Genomic DNA, 21,550 nt, shown 5'->3' on the forward strand with positions numbered 1-21,550 from the left:
TCCTCTGTACCTACTTCCAAGCCCCTTAAAACTGCCCTCTCGTGCTAGTCATTTCAGCCCTGGGAAAAAGCCTCTGACTATCCACACGATCAATGCCTCTTATCTTAAATGCTTCTATCAAGTCACCTCTCATCCTCTGCCGCTCCAAGGAGAAAAAGCTGAGTTCATTCAACCTATTTTCATAAGGCATGCTCCCCTATCCAGGCAATATCCTTGTTAATCTCCTCTGCACTCTTTCTATAGTTTACACATCCTTCCTGTAGTGAGGTGACCAGAACTGAGCACAGTACTCCAAGTGGGGTCTGACCAGGGTCCTATATAGCTGTAACATTACCTCTCCTCTCTTAAACTCAATTCCACAGTTGATGAAGGCCAATGCACCGTATGCATTCTTAACCACAGAGTCAACCTGCGCAGAAGCTTTGAGTGTCCTATGGACTCGGACCCCAGGATCCTGCTGATCCTCCACACTGCCAAGAGTCTTACCATTAATATTATATTCTGCCATCATATTTTACCAAAATGAACCACCTCACACTTATCTGGGTTAAACTCTATCTGCCACTTCTCAGCCCAGCTTCGCCTCCTATCGATGTCCTGCTGTAACCTCTGACAGCCCTTCACACTATCTACAATAGTGGTCGCCAACCTGTCGATCGTAATCAACTGGTCGATTTTTGAGACTTTCCAAATAAAAAAGAAAAATAAATATACAAATACTGTTGAGAGATTGTTTCCAGGTTGTGGGGTTTTAGTTCCGTTCTTTCTGCCCAGTGCGCATCTGTGTAGCTCCCCGCACTACACAGTGTAATTCAATACGTACAAACAGGCCAGATGAACTCAGCAGGTCGGGCAGCATCCGTTGAAATGAGTAGTCAACCTGCTGACTGTTGAGTTCATCCAGCTTGTTTGTACGTGTTGATTTGACCACAGCATCTGCAGTGTACTTTGTGTTTACACAGTGTAATTCAATGGTCCCCAACCATCGAGGAAACAATATGAGTCAGCTGCACTTTTCCTCATTCCCTGTCTCGCCCACTGTTGAACAGGGATGACTGGTTCGCCTCGGGCGGCCGGTGAGAACCGCCGTTGCTAACGGCCCAGAGTGCGAACAGATGGACGCCGCCTCTAAACCTGTTCACCACACTGAATGCTCGTGGGGAACCCAGTGCTAAAATATTCGCAGACGATCTAATTCGGGCCCAGGGTTCCGTAAGTATCAGAGCAGCTATACCGCACTGCGATCTACTGAAACAAACTTTTGTCGGCCGATAGACCCTACAAGGGGGGCAGGTGGGCACCCTGTCGCACTCCTCGCTCAGTAGCTCTCTGGACTGGAACCGCTGTGGCTCCGCCACGGGGACCTCTGGCCCTGACCTTGTCCTCTCACCCCACCCACGACCAGCCGCACCTGGCCAAGGCATCTGGCGGCGGGCAGGCGGGAGGCTGTCTAATGAGGCAACAAAGCCCTCAAAACTGCTTCAGTATCGAGTCCAAGCACCCCGCACTTAAAGATGAACCCACTGAATTTTTTCAGCCAAGAAAACGTAGGCAAACAGGACAGAAGCTAAGTGCCGAGAGCCGCTAAAACTACATTGCGGAATAAACAAAGCTGAAGAAACCTACTTCAAGTATCGCTGTATTCCAGTCGTGTTTAACACCATCCCCCCCCCCCCCCCCCCCCACCCCACCTCCGTCGGCAAGAATATTGTCGATATTAAACCGGTCCGTGGTGCAAAAAAGGGTGGGTATCCCTGGTGTTTATACATTATTTCTACTTTCGGGTTGCGGGGTTTTATTTCCGGTCTCTTCTGCCCCAGTGCGCATGCGTGTAACTGATCGATCTGGGGGTCGATCTCACCTTTGACTATGGCCGAGGTAGGGGATCTTGGGCTTAAAAAGGTTGGTGACCACTAATCTACAACATCCCTAACCTTTGGGTCATCAGCAAATTTACTAACCTATCCCTCCTCTTCCTCATCCAGGTCATTTATAAAAATCACAAAGAGTAGGGGTCCCAGAACAGATCCCTGTGGCACAGCACTGGTCACCGACCTCCATGCAGAATATAACCCGTCTACAACCACTCTTTGCCTTCTGTGGACAAGCCAGTTCTGGATCCACAAAGCAATATCCCCTTGGATCCCAAGCCTCCTTACTTTCTCAATAAGCCTTGTATGGGGTACCTTATCAAATGCCTTGCTGAAATCCATATACACTACATCTACTGCACTACTACCTTCATCAACGTGTTTAGTCACATCCTCAAAAAATTCAATCAGTCTCGTAAGGCATGACCTGCCTTTGACAAAGCCACGCTGACTATTCCTAATCATATTAGGCCTCTCCAAATGTTCATAAATCCAGCCTCTCAGGATCTTTTCTATCAACTTACCAACCCTTGAGGTAAGACTCACTGGTCTATAATTTCCTGGGCTATCTCTACTCCCTTTCTTGAATAAGGGAACAACATCTGCAACCCTCCAATCCTCTGGAACCTCTCCCGTCCCCATTGAGGATGCAAAGATCATCGCCAGAGGCTCAGCAATCTCCTCCCTCGCCTCCCACAGTAGCCTGGGATACATCTTGTCAGATCCCAGAGACTTATCCAACTTGATGCTTTCCAAAAGCTCCAGCACATCCCCTTCCTTAATATCTACATGCTCAAGCTTTTCAATCCGCCTTAAGTCATCCCTACAATTGCCAAGATCATTTTCTGTAGTGAATACTGAAGCAAAGTACTTAAGTACTTCTGCTAACTCTTCCGGTTCCATACACACCTTTCCACTGTCACACTTGATTGGTCCTGTTCTCTCATGTCTTATCCTCTTGCTCTTGTAAAATAGCTTTTCACTGTAGCTCAGTACATGTGATAATAATAAACCAATTTAACTTCCTAAAAGGGGCACATTGAAGCTAATTGCACCAACTTGATTTGCTGTACCTGCCCATCACAACTCTTTCTAGCCAGGAGTGCCAAGTAAGTGACTCACTTTCTGCCTCCTGTGATGGTAGACATCTCAGGTGAAGACAAATGCAGCCAATTAGATTCAATCCAAAATCTTCTCACAAAATATCTGTGAGCATGCATGCTGGCAGGTGCACAGCCTCTCGTAACACCCGTGTCAGAGTACTGTGCTTCCTCCCACATTCCCAAGGTTAGGGTTAATTAATGAGTTGTGGGCAAGCTATGTTGGTGCTGGAAGCATGGTGACATTGTGGGCTGCCCAGGACAATCTCGCTGATCTGATTTGATGCAAACGGTGCACTTCATTACGTTTCGATGTGCACATGACAAATAAAAATCTTTATTCTTATGCCCCAGAGTTGGCCTTTAGCCAAGCTGTTTAATTTCAACACAAAGAAAATCACATTTTGAAAAACTGCCCAGATTTGTCCTGCCCAAAAAAGACACAGACCATCCTGCTAATAACAATGCTCAAACACCATACAGCGGTACAGAAGCACCCATCAATGACCTGCTACTGATGTTGGGTTTAGGTTTTCCTGAATCGTGCGGCTGCAGACTTCATTACAATTATTGGTGAAACAGAAGTGACCTTGAGCCTTGGCAGGTCTCGACAAAGTGCAACTCCAAAAACACTCAAGAAGGTCAACACAATTCAGGGCAAAGTAGACAGGCATCCCTAGGCACACATTCTCATTTCAACCAATGTGCTCTGGCTGCAATGAGCATCAACAAGACATACAGCAGCAATTCACCAAGAGCACCTCTGAAACTTGCCAGCTCTCTATGGGAACACCACCGCATGCAAAGCACACAGCTGCTCCCTTCTGGGAATATTGTAGCCCTGTAACGATGTTGGGATTATCTTCACCACAAGAAACAAGGCAGTTGAAGAAGTTTTGAGACACAAGACACTGGAGTCTTGGGGCGGGTGGGGGGGGGGGGGGGAGAGAATAACACTGCTGGGGTTAGACAGCAACTGTGAAGGGAAATGGATGATTGCTGCTTCAGATTAAGACGTTTCATCTGGTTGTTCCTCTATTTATCATGAAATCTGAAGCCACATGATACAGGAAAACCCAAACTGAGTAGTAGATTATTGGTGAGCGCTCCTTGACAGCGGCCCAGTCCAGATGAAGGGTCTTGACACGAAATTTCAACTGTCCATTTAAAACCTCCAGACATAGGAGCAGAATTAGGCAATTTGGCCCACCTTGTCTGCTCTGCCATTCTCCTGCCTTCTCCCCATAACCTCTGACGCCCTTACTAATCAAGAACCTATCAACCTCCGTTTTAAATATACTCAATGGCTTAGCCTCCACACCTCGGGTCCTGGGATCCCCCAATATAGGAACCATCCTCTCCACTTCCACTCTATCTAGGCCTTTCAATACTTGATAGGTTTCAGTGAGATACCCCCTCATTCTTCTAAACTCCAGTGAACACAGGCCCAGAGGCATCAAATGTTCTTCATACATTAATCTTTTCATTCCTGAAATCATTCTCATGAACTTCCTCTGTATCATCTCCAATGCCAGCACCTTCTTATTTTGCATAAGGTGCCCAAAACTTTTCACAATACACCAAGGGTGGACTGACCAATGCTTTATAAAGCCTCAGCATCACATCCTTGGGTGCTCCACAGGTGCTGCCTGAGCCACTCAGTTCCTTCAACATGTCAATGCAATTTCTAGTTCAAGGTTAACACTCACCACCTATTTTAAGTTAATTAAGGATGGAAATTAAAAAGTGCCCTGTAGGGAAAGGCCAGCATATTTCTTATATTGTAACACAGATCTTAGATAAATAATACTGCAAATGTTTAAAGCACCTTGGATGTTCTGGGCTGGTTAAAACAAGTATTTTCAGTTTAGGACTTCATTTTCTCACTATTTGACTCACCGGTGATTCCAAGGGTCTGTAGCGTTCCTTCATCACCCAGGTGCAACAGATTTGTGCTAACAACGGGACCGAGGTCCCGCACTGCTCGGTTATAACGCATGCAGTCGACACGAGATAGACTTTCCTCCTCCCCAAACAACACCTTGGAGAAGTGAGAGGTGACCGGACTGGAGGGACGAGTGGGATTGGCTGAACGGATGGGGGAGCGGAGTGGGGAGTTGAAAGCACTCCCGATCTCAGAGGCAGTGTCCGTACTCTCGTTGCTGGGCGTTGGGGAAGCCTGGGGGTGAGCTGGAACACCTCCAAGGGTTTTTATGGAAAGGGGAATTGACAAGTCCTTCTGAGATTCCTTGAGCTTCTCAGTCAGCACGTTGATAGTGTTGGGCTGCAGAAGAGAAAGCTGCTCAGTGGGTCGTTGTTCCTGTAACAGATGGCTCTTCCTTTTATACCTGAAACGCAGAGCAAAATAAGTGCAAACTTTGCTGCTGAAGAAATGAAAAAGACCTTTTAATATGTTAAGATTAATACATTGAGGTCACATTTGAGGGCAGAATACAGGGCTAAAGGCAGGATGCTTAGCTGGGTGGAGGAACAGATAGATCTCTCAACGTTGCTTCGTAAATTGAAAGAGCTGTTAAGAAGGTGTATGGTGAGTGGGTATTCATAAGTTGGGGAATTGAGGTCAAGAGACGCAAGATAATTTTGCAGCTCTACAAAACCCTGGTAGGACATGGGACATTGGTCACTTCATGTGGAAGCTTTTAGAGAGGGTGCAAAGATTTACTAGATTGTTCCCTGGATTGGAAAGCATGTTTTATGAGGACAGATTAAGCAAGCAAGGGATTTTCTCTTTGGAGCGGAGGAGGATGAGAGGCGACTCGATAAGAGTATAGATTATGAGAGGCATAGATAGAGCGGGCAGCCAGTACCTTTCACTCAGAGCAGCAATGACCAATACCAAAGGACATCCTTTTAAGGTGAGAGAAGGAACGTTTCAGGGAGATGTCAAAAGTAGCCTCCCCGCCCCCACCCCAACAGAGTAGTGGGTGCCTGAAATGCACTGGTGATGGTAGAGGCAAATACATTTAGAGGCATTTAAGAAATTCTTAGATAGGCACACAAATGATAGAAAAATGAGGGACATGGTTAAATTGATCTTAGAGTAGGTCAAGAGATTGGCACAACATTGTGAGCCATAGGGTCATTATCGTGCTGCAGTGTTCTATATACCTGAGGCATTAACCTGGTTGACTTGGCATGGTTTGTCTATAATGCACACGCATCGAAAACATTTACAGTATTTCTCTGATTCCAAGGTCCTTTAGTGTACACTGGACGACTATTGGCAGGAGAACCTGAGCTCTGCTGAGATAAGGATGAAAAGCAAGTCGGGGTCTCATTGCAAATGCTTAACCTGACACGTAGAAATTGCCAGTCAACTGTTTAGAGCTTGGTTATCATGTTCCCTGGGTTAAATAGTCTGCCAATCCCATTTTCCAGACAATCACACATTAAATACAAATGTAATATTCCAGGGTAGATAACATTAAATAATTATATCCTATGGGTGCCTTTGGAGCCACTTGTTTCTATTTCTCATGTTCTTCAAGAGCACTGGGAAGACAGAGGAAAAGAAAAGAACCAAAGTAAGCCCACAATCTGGAGCTAGTAAATGCTGGTCTGTGTGAAGCCAGCTCTCTTCCTCCTTTCAATACAGTGCACTCTCATTTGCCACCATCTAACCCACAGGAACAATGTTAAATATTGTACTATGACTGAACAATTAACAAGACAGAAAAACATATGTCAACTAAATAAATTTGCAGATTTTAAAAGCAATGATTTCTTTGTATGCTTCTGATCTGCTCCTCTGAAAGTATTAGCACCAAGCTGTGACTAGTTACTAATGGATCAATTAGTTGAATTCCCAAGAACAGTATATATACATCCTGTACTGACCTAATAGCAGTGTTCGTGTTCTGGCAATCCTCCTCCTCTTCCTCATCATATTCATCATCGTTGTCTGAGTAACGGTGGTGAGAGGGGATGGGAAGGCGGCCTCGACCAACTCCGGATGCAAAATCTTCCTCTTCCTGTAGGGAGGCAATAACAGGCATAACACTCTAACCAGGCCGTTCAGGTGGGGGGACCTTTAGAGTTAATAATCTGGGGGGGAAAATTATGCAATATATAAAAAACCAAAATGGGCTAATAAATGAAAGAGCAGATTTTTATTTAAGTTATTGCATCCTTTGATGGAGAGAATAGTTTGTGTGTCTATATAGGCTTTAAAATGTGATAAAGTAGCAAATAATAGAACTAGAGACACAAGGGTCTATAGATGCTGGATTGGCATTGTAGTGTAGTGGTTAGCATAATTGTTTTACAGCTCCAATGGTCACCGAACAGGATTCGATAAGGAGTTTGTACATTGTCTCCATGGATTTCCTCTACACATTCCGGTTTCCTCCCATATGGTTAGGCTTACTGAGCTGTGGGCATGCTATGTTGGTGTTAGAAACATGGCGACACTTTCAAGCTGCCCCAAGAACATGACAAACAATAAGCCAAATGATGCATTTCATTGGTATGTGTTAATGTACATGTCAAAAATAAAGCTAATCTTTACCTGGAGCAATATACTAACACTGGAGGAACTCAGTAGGTCAGGCAGCACCTACGGAAGAAACGGACAGTTGATGGTTGGGTTGAGACCCTTCATCTGGACTGATAGAGCAGAGGTGATCAATATATAGGGGCAAGGAGAAGTTTTTGATGTATCGAGGTGATAGGAAAAATCGAGCAGAGCATGGAAGTAGCACCAGGAGCTGGTAAACAATAGACAGGATGAAGGGATGGAAGTGAAGGAATCTGATAGGAGAGGGAGGTGGAGAATGGAATCAAGTGAGAGAGGTGGGGAGGGCAGACTGGAACAGCGGGGAAGAGGGCCACTGACAGAAGTGTATGGGTGATGGGAGGCAGAGAACAGAGATGGGGCAGTTTACCTGAAGTTGGAGAATTCAATTCTCATGTTGTCAAGGTGTAGATTACCCAGGCAGAAGAAAAGGTGCCTTTAGTTTGTGTTTGGTTTCACCTTGACAGCGGTGGAGGCTGAGGACAGACATGCCCGTATAGGAATAGAGGAGAACTAAAACCATGGTGGATAGAGAATTGGTGTTTGGTGGAGCAGTCACCTAGCTTTACCAACCTTGATTTGAGTATAAAGGGAATAATTTCAAAGAGGCGAATTCACATAAAATCAGAAACAGATTAAATAATGAGGAAGAGAGTATCAGACTTCACGTAGGCACAAACAACTGAATGAAAATGGCAGTGTAAGGAATATGTTAGCAAGAAAGGCAAGGTCAGTCACATTGGGAATGTAGAAATCAAGGAATGTTTATACACAAATATTTGAAGATCACATAACAACCTGAGAAACACTAGGAACTCTGGAGAACTCAACGGCTCAGGCTGCATCTATGGAGAAAAATGGACAGTCAATGTTCCAAGTGGAGACTCTTCATCTGGATTGAAAGATAGATGGGAGACAGCTAGTATTAAAGAGCTGAAGGGAAAGTGTTAAAGCAAGAGCTGACAGGTGATCGGTAAAAGCAACTTACGGTAGTGGGTGAAAAATCAGAGGTTCCTTGGCTTTATAAATAGAGGAAGGAAGCATAGAATTTATGCTACAGCATTGTTAAAGTTCAAAGTAAATTTATTATCAATGTACATCTATGTCACCATATACTAGCTTAAGATTCATTTTCTTGCAGGCATTCACAAGAAAATAAAAAAAACAATAGAATTCATGAAAATCAATAACATATATAACATATAACAATTACAGCATGGAAACAGGCCATCTCAGCCCTTCTAGTCCGTGCTGAACGCTTACTCTCACCTAGTCCCACCTACCTGCACTCAGCCCATAACCCTCCATTCCTTTCCTGTCCATATACCTGTCCAATTTTTTTTTAGATGACAATACCGAACCTGCCTCTACCACTTCTACTGGAAGCTCGTTCCACACAGCTACCACTCTCTGAGAAAAGAAGTTCCCCCTCATGTTACCCCTAAACATTTGCCCCCTAACTCTCAACTCATGTCCTCGTTTAAATCTCCCCTACTCTCAATGGAAAAAGCCTATTCACGTCAACTCTATCTATCCCTCTCATAATTTTAAATACCTCTATCAAGTCCTCCCTCAACCTTCTACGCTCCAAAGAATAAAGACCTAACTTGTTCAATCTTTCTCTGTAACAGGTGCTGAAACCCAGGTAACATTTCTAGCAAATCTCCTCTGTACTCCCTCTACTTTGTTGACATCTTTCCTATAATTCGGTGACCAGAACTGTACACAATACTCCAAATTTGGCCTCACCAATGCCTTGTACAATTTTAACATTACATCCCAACTCCTATACCCAATGCTCTGATTTATAAAGGCTAGCATACCAAAATCTTTCTTCACAACCCTATCCACATGAGATTCCACCTTCAGGGAACTATGCACCATTATTCCTAAATCACTCTGTTCTACTGCATTCCTCAATGCCCTACTATTTACCATGTATGTCCTATTTTGATTAGTCCTACCAAAATGTAGCACCTCACACTGATCAGCATTAAACTCCATCTGCCATCTTTCAGCCCACTCTTCTAACTGGCCTAAATCTCTCTGCAAGCTTTGAAAACCTACTTCATTATCCACAACGCCACCTATCTTAGTATCATCTGCATACTTACTAATCCAATTTACCACCCTATCATCCGGATCATTAATGTATATGACAAACAACATCGGACCCAGTACAGATCCGAGGCACACCACCAGTCATCAGCCTCCAACCTGACAAACAGTTATCCACCACTACTCTCTGGCATCTCCCATCCAGCCACTGTTGAATCCATTTTACTACTTTAATATTAATACCTAACGAATGAACCCTCCTAACTAACCTTCCGTGTGGAAACTTGTCAAACAAAGACTAACAAACAAGCAACATACAAAAAGACAAAATGTGCATAAGTAAATAAAGAAAGTATTACTGAGAACATGAGCTGTCGAGTCCTTGAAAGTCAGTCTATGGGTTTTGAAGTCAGTTCGGCATTGAGGTAAGTGAAGTTGTCCACATTAGTTCAGGAGCCTGATGGTTTAGGGGTAATAACTGTTCCTGAACCCAGTGATGTGGGAACTAAGGCTCCTGTAACTCACTCCCAATGGCAGCAGTGAGAAGGGAACATGGCCTGCCAGCAGTGCTCCTTGTAAATGCATTTACTGAGTTGTAAAAGTACTACTGTGTTCATTTCTAGCTACCAAATCTTAGGAAGGATGTGAAAAAAGTGCACAGTCACCAAAAAATGGCACTTGTAAGAGGGACTACTGAGATGCCAATAGTCACTCCGAGTGAGCTGCAGATATCAGTGGCTGCACAAACGGAGATGAAGTACATAGCCCCACAATCTCTAAGGCTTTGCACAAAAAGGGCAAGGAAGAGAGGAAAGGAAGAAACCCTGGCTAAAAAAAAAAGTAGCATATCCATGCCTGTAAAGATTTGGCACAGCGTTACTTAAAAGATACTGTAAAGATGTGGAAGAAGCTCTTGTGGTCAGATGAGACTAAAGTGGAACTTCTTGGCATCAATGCTAAGCTGTGGGTAAATGTAATACTGCACATCAGCCAGGTAACACCATCACTACTGTAAAGTACGGTGGAGGTAGCATTATGCTATGGGGATGCTTCTCAACAGCAGGGACTGGAGATCTGGTCAGGATTGATGGAAAGACGAATGCTGCTAAATACAGAGAGATCCTGCATAAAAATCTGATAGCCTCTGCCAGAAAGCTTAAACTAGGGAGGAGGTTCATCTTTCAGCAGAACAATGACCCAAAGCACACTGCCAGAACAACCATGGAGTGGATTCAAATAAAGAAAACTGACGTCCTTGAAGGGCTCATCAGAGTCTACCACCATCCCTGGCAGGGTGTTCCACACACTTGCCACTTTCTGTGTAAAGATCTTGCCTCCGACATCCTTCCTGATCTTAACCCGCTCGAACATCTCTGGCTGTCCATTGCCACTCCCCAACATTACACAGGCATATGGATGATAGAAAAATGGAGTGCTATGTAGGAGGGAAGGGTTAGATTGATCTTAAGAGTAGATTAAAAGGTCAGCAAAACATCATCGGCTAAAGGGCCTGTACTGCGTTGTAATGTTCTAATGTTCTATTTACGTGGTGTCTTCCATCACCATGGAAATTTTAAAAGCACTTTACAGCCAATTAATTACTATTGTAACACTGTCATGTTAGAAAACTGACAGCTAAATAAAATGCAGAAAAGTTCACAATGACTCAGACAATTTGTATGCGTGGGAAAAATGGAAAGGCAGAGCATTATTTACATGTGAGAGATTGGAAGAGTCCTTGTGGACAAGTCATTAAAAGCAAACATACAAGTAAGAAGACAAAAATGTTACACTGGCCATCAATGCAAGATATTTTGTGTAAAGGAGCATACATATCTCACTACAATTATACAGGACCACACCTGGGGTCTGTGTGTCCCCTTACCTAGTAGATGAGTTGCCACAGAGAGAGTGTAGCAAAGGTTCTCCAGACTGACTCCTGGGATACAGGGCAGTCAAATGAGAAGAGAATGGGTTGACTTAATATTTACTGCAGTTTTACAAGAATGAGAGGGGATCTCATTCAAATGCACAAAATTCTAACAGGCCTTGACAAATTAAATGCAGAAAGAAAGGTCTCCCCAAGCATGGGGGTGGAGACTTGGAACCATGGGTCACAGAACACAGGGCAAGACACCTGGGACTGAGATGAGAATGATTTTCTTTGCAGTAGCTGGTGAACTACCACAGATGAGATATATTGAGTTAAATGAATTTCATGACCAGAAGAGAAGAATATTTGTATATAGGATCAGCCATGATCACATTGGATGGTGGCAGGTTTGAAGGGCGAACGGCCTAGTCCTCCTCCTTGGTTTTATGTTCCAAGTACAACCATTGTAATGGTCAGATCATGCACTTTAGACACTGGTTGTACAATGAATTTTGTCTTTTCTTTTTCAGGGCTGTGCTCCCTCACTAAGACACAAGACTCACACCCTAGATGATGGGGGACCTGTCCTGGGCCCAGGACGCAAGTGAAGGAAGCACAGCAGTGTGTCTACTTCCTTAGGAATTTGCAGAGATACAATGTGACATCTAAAACACTGGCGAAGTTCTATTGGTGTGTAGTGGAGAGGATATTGATTGGCTGCATCACAGCCTGGTATGGAAACACCAATGCTCAAGTGGAAAATCCTGCAAAAAGTAGTGAATACTGCCCTGTCCATCACGGGTAAAAACCCTCCCTATCAGTGAGCGCATCTATATGAAATGAGCTATATGAGCATCCATCACCAGGGACCTCCACAACCCAGGACATGCTCTCTTCTCGTTGCTGCCAACTGTCACAGTCCCGACCGTTAATTCCCCATTTTCTCCTAATTCCCTTTGATTGTGCCACGGTTCCGACTGTTAATTCCCCATTTTCACCTAATTTCCTTTGATAGTGGCACACCTGGTTTGCATCAAGACCTGCAGCGTAAGAACGCCGGCTTTGCACCCACTAGTTGCCAGATCGTTGGTTTTGCCAGTGTGGTAATTAACGCTTCCCGGCTGCTTAGGATTGTGTGTTCTAAGTTTTGCTTCAGTACCGAGATTTACCTGTGAAACTCAGTCTCTCCGTGTCAAGATAAGTTTTCTAAGTTTTTTTTCAGCACCGAGGTTTACCTGTGTAACTCCGTCTCGCCGTGCTAAGAAAAGTTTTGTCTGCCGCTTCCTTTTCTACGCTCCGTGTCAAGATCAGTTCTGCCTGCCTCCTGCTGTCCTGCACTCCCTCCTGTTTGCCGTTCAACACTCACGCCCACGTCTGCATCCTAACTCAACCTCCGTGCCTGTGTCCTGTGTTTGGGTTTGCCTCATTCGTTGCAACACCAAAGGGAAGATGATGCAGGAGCCTCAGGACTCTCACCACTAGGTTCAGGAACAGTTATTATCCCTTAACCATCAGGTTCTTGACCCAAAGGGCATAACTTCACTCAACTTCACTTGCCCCATCACTGAAATGGTCTCACAACCTGTGGACTCACTTTCAAGGGTCCTTCATCTCACGTTCTCAATATTCATTGCTTCTTTATTTATTTATTTATTTATTATTATTATTTCTTTCATTTTGTATTTGCAGTTTGTTGTCTTCTGCACTCTGGTCGAGTGCCAAAGTTGGATGGTCTTTCATTGATTCTGTTATGATTATTATTTTATAGATTTGAGTATGCCCGCAAGAAAATGAACCTCAGCGTTGTATATAGTGACATATATGTACTTTGACAATAAATTTACTTCAAACTTTTGAATTTAACCACATTCCCATAAATTCAAGTTGAGAAAGCTCTCAGTGAGTCAGAAGAACACTAACAGCACTAATGAGTTATTCAGAATCACATCGAGAGAGTTGTTCTGAAATCAGCAATAACATTTGAAAATTGGTGAGGAGAATAAACACTTGCAAAATTACCAAAGGAACAGGGAAAATGCATTTGACCATCCAATGCCAACAAAACTCATGTCAGTCACAGGGAGTATCTGTAAATACTGTATCCAGATATTATAGTTTCCAAAGAAACATCTGCACCATGGTGTACCTGGATGCTACTGACCAGACTATTCTTTCCATCAAGGATCAACTTCATTTGCCATATACATTTACATGTATTAGGAATTTGCTGTGGTGTATTGGAGCAACATTCAACAATTATAAAGAATAGATAATTATACAAAAACTTAAGTACAGATATGGAACAAAATATGCATGAATACCATCAAGTATTTACAATGTAAACAGCGTTAGAAAGTTTAAAATGTAAATACGTAGTGCAGTGACATAGGTAATATAGAGGCAATGGGGGGGAGGGTGCAGGCCAACTTGAATGGTTGATCAGATTAACTGCCTGGGAGAAGAATTTTTAGGGCTATTAAAATAAAAACTTAAGTTTTTAAATTAAAACGTAAGTTTTTATTTTAACAACCCTGTAGCACTTTCCAGAAGCTTTTGGAAAAGGCAGTTTGCAGAGTGGGTAGTATCTGCAATGATTCATTCTTTGTCCTGAACACATACAAGTCCTGCAGTGACAGTTGACTGCTGCCAATGATCTTTTCTGCTGCCCAGACAGTTCACTGTAGTTTTTGTATATTGTGAGATATATGAAATGAGCCTAAGTCCAGAGTAAAACAGAGATGCAAATTTGGTCAGTAGTAAGATATCCTCGTTCCCATACAACTGAGTGATTAGGACATTACAGAACACAGTTCTCAGTCAGTCACAGAGAATACTCTGATAATAAGTGTACAAAGATCAAATGTCGCTCTGGTGTAGAATAAATGATTTGCTTAGATTAGGGTCATACAATACTGATTAACATCTAACCCTAACCAAAGTTCCGAGTCCTGATGAAGGGTTTCAGCCCAAAATGCAACTGTTTATTCCTCTCCATAGATGCTGCCTGACCTTCAGATTTCTTCCAGATTTTGTGTGTGCACTCTGGATTTCTAGCATCTTCAGAAACACTTGTGTTCACAGTTCTTGTGCTCATTACAAATATTCCACCAAAGGCACTGACAGTTTTCAGGACAAAAGAATAAAATCAAAATCCACTTCTTAAACCATTTCAAGTGTGTAAGTGAGTCTGGCCGCTGAAGATTACACAATGGCATTTAGTTCAACCTGCTCACTGACCTGCATAGGCGATTTGGCATAATTGTGGTTGTCGAGGAAAGCTGGAAGCCGCAGGATGACAGGACTAGGAGCAGACGTGGGTCCGTTTGTACTGGGCATTATAGGCTTGCTTGGAGGTTTTAGTTTGCTGGATGGACTGGATATACAAGGTGGTTGAGTTGGAGGTATGGAGGCTTCACTGGATCCTTTTAAAAAGAGAAAAGCAGCTGACAATCCATTTGTTATGTAACATCAAACCTATAGATTCAACAATTAAAGTCCATGCACAAACCTTACTCTGACTGACAGGGTCACAGGAAATAAACTGAGCAACCCTGTAGTGTCTATACAAGTACCACATGCACCAAGATTATGTAGTGGGCCCTCAGCACCAAGGATATGTACTGTGAGTGCACAGACTAGCAGCACTGATGGCAGGCACTGCAGTGTGGGAACTATACTGGCACTGTGATTATCAGCATTATTTGCAAACACGACGGGTACCAACACTGACTGCAAACAGGGTCACCAGCACTACTCGCAAGCCCCGATGTTGTCAGCATCATTCAATGGTACAGTGAGTGGACACCAGGATCAGACACAGACTCCACAGGCACCAGCACTGTGCTCATTAGTGTCATATATAAGGACCACAGACCTCAAGACCATAGGATCATAAGATATAGAGTAGATTTGGCCATATGGCCCATCAAGTCAGCTCTGCCATTTCATCATGACTGATCTTCTTTTCCTCTCAGCCCCAATCTCCTGCCTTCTCCCTGTATTGTCGTGCCGTGACCAAACAAGAATTAGCCTTTGCCTTAAATATACAAAAAGAATTGGTCTCCGCAGCTGCCTGTGACAAACAATTCCACAGATTCACTACTCTCTGACTAAAGAAATTCCTCCTCATCTCCGTTCTACAAGGATGCCCTTCTATTCTGAAGCTGTGTCCTCTGATCTTGGGACTCTTCCACCATAGGAAACCGTTCAATCCTGGAATCATTCTCATGAAACTTCCTTTGAACCCTCTCCAGTATCAGCATATCTTTTCTAAAATAAGAGGCCTAAACCTGCTCACAATACTCCAAGTGAGGCCTCACCAGGGCTTTACATCCTTGAGACCCTTTCACAACACACAAGGACTTTGCAAAGGAAGCCCAATGGTGAGTGGAAAAATTCAAGAGAGAACTGTTCTTCTGTGATGGGCAGGGCAGTGCTTTATCATGCCATTTCATGCACCCCTGCAGAACTCAATAGGAATGAGGCTTTAAAAGAGGAACTTAGTGCTTGGACTTTCTCGTCCAGAATCCATGTTGGTGTCAAATAGCTGAACGATGGAGTTCAGGATAAAATTAACAATGGTGGTGGAGCACTGGGAAACAGCTGGGGAGGAAAGAAATACAGTAATGTGCTTTGGTTCTAGTGGTTGGTGTAATGTCAACAAATAGAATTGCTATTCTTCTATGAATAACAGAATTCTAAACCAGTGCTAGAATTGTTCAGTGTAAATTATACCTTGGCGTAGGGCAAGGACACAATAACCAAAGAGGAGAAAAGTAAGATGCATATGGATTGGTGAAATGGGATCGATGAGATTGCTCCACTGAAGGCTGGCATGGATTCAATGGGCCAAAGGGCCTCCTTCTGTGTCATAATAAGGGCAACTTTCACATCTGTCTAAATCTGCAAATGGGAGCCTGCTTCACCTAAAAGACAGAACCTTCAACAATGGTGGACTCCCAGAGAACTGAACTTGGGTGTCAGTATACATTCTGTGCTCAGCTCCACAGATTTGAGATGGCAGCACTAATAACTAAGTTATTACTAAAAGACAGGAATAGAAATGAGCACACTGTTAGAGAGGGGGAGTAATGGGAACATTACCTGCAAGTGCAAATATCACCATCTGCTTTGTGTGTCACAGTGCAAATATTAATCACCACAATTGACTCAGAAAAGCTGGCTATAAACTTGCAGGAAATGAACTGATGACTTAATGAATGTATTGGTGTGCCTTACCTGTGTGCAGGGTTTCCTGAACATGACGTGCCTTGTTGCTTTCTGATTCCGGTGCTGGCTTGTTCAAGGCTTGCTTTGCTTCTTCCATGGCCTGAGCTTCTTGAGGTTTCTGCGTTTGGATCAGTTCCGGCTGGGTGACACGGATCAGCTGGGGGAAAAATCAGAAGGCCCAGTTCAAAGAGCGACTAACCTAGGATATTTTAGCAAGTTTACATAAAGCCAGCCTGGAGTGGGTGCAAATCTAACATTTGATCATAACCGATTTATTTTCCCCTCTCGACCCCATTCTATGGCCTTCTCTCCATAACCTTTGACATTCTTTGCCCATTCTCCTAATCTGTCCAAATCCTTCTGCTTCCTCAATACTACCTGCCCCTCTACCTATCTTTGTAGTATCATCCATGGGGGAGATAGCCAGTATAAAAGGGGGGGGGGGGGTGGTTGGAGGAATGCAATGGTGTTATCTGGTTTTTTAAATACACAGTAAAGAAAACTATTGAGAACATATATAGAAATTTCCTGGGTCTAAAGACAGTGTTCCATGTTATTAAAAAGTCAATTAATCTACATTTCTAAAGAGCTTCACTACATCTTCTTCAACGTGATAACCAATAATGTTAAAGTGCAGTCCGTGCTAAGGTAAAGGAAACACAGAAACCAATTTCAGCAATGTTCCACAAATTAATTATAGATACTGGCCATAGGAATGTTAGTAACTCTACTGGACAGGACTTAGCTCTTTTTCAAACAATGGCATTGGCTCTTTCACATCTGCTGGAGTTGGAAAACTCTTAATGTCTCAACTGAAATGTGTCTCCATGCAGAGACTCACAAGATACTGAAATAAAAATAATTTTGAGAGAAAATGTGCATGTAATATTAAATCAATGAGCTTCTGCTGATATATGGAGTAAAAAAAACAATTCTGGAGGAACTCAGTAGGTTTTCAAGGGATTTTGGAGGAAAATGGACAGTAGACATTCCAGGTTGAGGTCCATCAGTCCAATAAAGGGTCTGAACCCTTAATGCTGACAGTTCATTTCCCTCTACAGATGCTACCAGTTGAATTCCTCCAGCAGATTTTTTAAAACTCTCTTCACGTGTACTGGAGAGGAAGCATAGACAAAGAACATGGGTTTATAGTAGAATTTACATTGAACAGTGTTCCTATTTTATTAATGACAAAGTATTTTTTCTCAGGATGTCTATACTCAGTGGCCACTTTATTAAGACCTACTGTACCTAATAAAGGGGCTGCTGAGTATATGCTTGTGGTCTTCTGCTGTTGTAGCCAATTCAATTCTAGGTTCAACATGTTGTGTCTTTAGAACTGGTCTTCTGCATGTCTCTGTTGTAACGTGTGGTTATCTGAGTTACTGTTGCTTTCCTGTCAGCTTGAACTAGTCTGGCCATTCACTGCTGACCTCTCTCAATAAGGAGGTGTTTTCGCCTACAGAACTACCGCTCACTGTTTTTTTGTTTCTCGCACCATTCTCTGTAAACTCTAGAGGCTGTTGTGTGTGAAAATCCCAGGAGATCAGCAGTTTCTGAGATAACCAAACAACCCCATCTGGCACAAACAAGCATTTGGATAACATTTCTTTTGTATTGTGATATTTGGTCTGAACAACAAATGAACCTTTTGACCATGTCCGTATGCTTTTCTGCATAGAGATGCTGCCACATGATTGGCCAATCAGATATTTTTGCATTAATGAGGTGTATAGGTATACCTAATGAAGTGGCCACTGAGTGTACTGGTCACTATGCTAAGAATGGTCTAAGTTAAAAAGCAGAAAATACAGATTGTCGGAGCCACCACCTTGGTGTTCCTGTGTGAATGATGGTGGTTTCTGAAGTCACACTCCATTCCTTTCAAACACTGAAGGACAGAGGAAGCTCTAGTGCATTTAGCCTGCTGCCCGTGATACTCGTGTGTGACAACATGACAACATACAGAGAACCAAACCCATTCAAAATAATGTGATATTATGGCAAACCCTGAAAGACAGGCCCACACCATGGTTAAAGACAACAAAAAAAACAGTAAAGAAAAGATTATTTGACACATTCTCTCCAAATTATGAATGGCTCCTGGTCGTTCTGCTCATGAATTCCCCATTGTACAAAATGAACACGATCCCAGCCAGGTGGTCCAGTTCTCTGCCACGAATATCTGTCCCAAATTGCCATCATCCCCTGCCAAAAGAATGATTTATTTAAAGCTAAGCTAGCTCGGGTCTTTCGTTATTTAATATTGCAACTGCAGGTGTTCCTCAACCCATACAACTGAAACAAGTCATCAGAACATGTGCCCTGATTAGGTCAGTACCTGCTGGAGGGCCTCCAGCACCGTCTGCCGGTTCATCTTCAGAAGGCTCAATTTGGTCTCATACTTCATTCTGCGATCTGGCACCACAGCCATTAGATTGAAACGGATATCATGGTATGGTTCTCTGTAACAAACAAAAACTATTTTAGATAATACAAAATAAAGAAGTGGCTTCAAATTCACACAGAGAACTGTGACCCCTGCCCACTAAAGGCCACTCAAAGTTACTGCCAACAAACTATCAGCAACATCAAAAGCCTGGGCTTGCTCAGCATTCTGTTGACTTTAGATTGAATGGTCATAAGAGCACCATAATTAACTGTAGCAGAGCTGGGAAAGGAGAAGCAACTTTTACCAAAAATATGAAAAACATCAGTCGAGACTTGTGCTCCTGATTCTCATGTGACAAGAAGATAACACAGCAGTTAACCTTGGGAACAGTGAAGCTGTTGTCACGTCTCTCTATCACAAACTTTATTACCTCTCTACCAAACCAGCCAAGTTAGACCATTTTCAAATGTGCTACTGCGTCTGACTCTGAGACAAGTTTCTGAATGTTTCTGTTCCATCACAACATCTGCTGGTATCTCCCACTTTGGCTGAAAAATGTTGTCGATGTTGATGTTACTCTAGACTTGAGGTACCTCCAGTCTCCCAACCTGCAAACATAATCCTGCATTGTCTCTTTCATCTACCACCATTTTCCCACCCTGACAATGATCATACTTTAAATCCTCAAATCTCTTCCCTCATCTCTCTCCTCCTCCAGCCTTGTATTCCTCCAATTGTAGTGTTTACAGCTGCCTTGGCACTAAGCTTTGGAATTCACCCTCTCTCCTCTTTACAGCCTCTTGCTGAGCAAGTACACGGCCATGCCTTCTGTGGCTCAGTATCAGTAACATTTTATTCATAACACTGTTGTGAAATGCCTTGAGATGTTTCTTGCATTAAAAGCCCTGTAAGTACATGCAGTTATTGTAAATGTCATTTGACTAGTAACCTGGAGACTCCAGCTAATAAATGTATGCAAACCCAGAATTTGAACTCAACACGGTAAGGATCACAAACACGAGAAAATCTGCAGATGCTGGAAATCCAAGCAATACACTTAAAACTCTGGAGGCCAGGCAGCATCTATGGAAAAGAGTACAGTCAACATTTCAGGCCAAGTCCTGCTGAAGGGTCTCAGCCCAAAATGTTGACTGTACTCTTTACCATAGATGCTGCCTGGCCTGCTGAGTTCCTCCAGCATCTTGTGTGTATTGTCAACACAGTAAGGAGCTGGGTGACCGTGAAGCTCTGATTGCTGCAAAATCACAACAGTTCAATACAATATTTTAGGAAAAATAACCTGCAGTTCAATTATTTTTAAAATGTACAATCACCTAGTATTATCTGGATAAAGTGATCCATCCCATAAGCAAGAAAGCAACAAAAGAAGTTACAGCAAATTACTTTAAACTTCTTAAATAAAGAACGTTCAGCTCATTACCCAGCAGTAGCCAGTCCTATTCGCTCCATTATAACTCTTCGTGCTTTGTCTGTCCACTCTTCATCCTCACCCCAAGGCCCTGGAAACAGAATGTGGTCCTTCAATACATAAGCAGACAAATCAAAAACTATCTAAAGCCCATATTATGCAAGACAAAGTACTAATTCAAATGCTTCAAGGAAAGACAATTTATTTAAACAAGTGTTGAAGAAAGGCCATGGGTCGGTAGTAAAGAATGACAAAATCAATCAATGAATAGGAGATATTAAACTGAAATTATTAAAGACCTATAAATTTGATAGATTGCAGGAACATGGGAAAGAATGAGATAATGATGTAACAAGACTTGTTATCATTCATGACAGAGAAGCTTAGGAGGAACTAAAGAGGATTACAACAATGAATACCTATAAAGCTTTAATTTTAACTTGAAAAGGTGATACTAAGGAAACAACTTGCTATATAAAAAAAGTTCCCAGAACATACACTGGTTAACTGACGGATTCCCACACTTATAAATTGATGACGTCAGGGAAAAGAACCTACAGTAAATGTCACTGGAGATATACTGAAATTCAGTCATGCAAGGAATCATGGAATAGTTACAATATGGAATAAAGCTATTCAGCCTGTGAGGTTTTTTACAGTTTTACATAAGAGTTGTCCGTCTTGTCCCACTTCCCCAATCCCACCCCATAGTGCTGCATGTTCCATCTTTTCATAATTTTACCAGTTTTCTGGATTCTACAACTGAATTTGTCTCCACTAGTATCATCGAGCTGCATCTACACCCTAACCACTCACTGTTAACAAGGCTTTCTCTTATTCACGTTCACTCCTTTTGACAACAATCTTCATTCTTTTGATTGTTAACCCTCTGCCAGGAGAATAGTTTCTCTTTCTGTCTCTATACACCTCAAGCAACCTCCACTGAAGAGAACAATCCCAGTTTTCTGCAGTCCATCCACATATCTAAAGCCCCTCATTCATGGAAATATACCAGCAAATCTCTAAGCTTTTACATCTTACCCGAGGTGCCGCACCTAGTCTGG

At 42.8% G+C, this 21,550-nt stretch overlaps 1 protein-coding gene across 1 annotated transcript in view; it reads right to left on the reverse strand.

Moving 5' to 3' along the window:
• Positions 1-21,550, reverse strand: part of bap1 (BRCA1 associated deubiquitinase 1) — an 88,404-nt gene that overhangs the window by 8,451 nt on the left and 58,403 nt on the right. Inside the window, exons 8-13 of the mRNA XM_073072524.1 lie at positions 20,499-20,577; positions 19,007-19,130; positions 16,675-16,822; positions 14,674-14,858; positions 6,830-6,963; positions 4,871-5,319 (exon numbers count right to left, since the gene is read on the reverse strand). Coding sequence (XP_072928625.1) covers positions 4,871-5,319; positions 6,830-6,963; positions 14,674-14,858; positions 16,675-16,822; positions 19,007-19,130; positions 20,499-20,577 — 1,119 coding nt within the window. The remainder of the gene's footprint in view (positions 1-4,870; positions 5,320-6,829; positions 6,964-14,673; positions 14,859-16,674; positions 16,823-19,006; positions 19,131-20,498; positions 20,578-21,550) is intronic.

The sequence above is a fragment of the Hemitrygon akajei genome, chromosome 19, assembly GCF_048418815.1.
Source record: "Hemitrygon akajei chromosome 19, sHemAka1.3, whole genome shotgun sequence".
NCBI lineage: Eukaryota > Metazoa > Chordata > Chondrichthyes > Myliobatiformes > Dasyatidae > Hemitrygon > Hemitrygon akajei.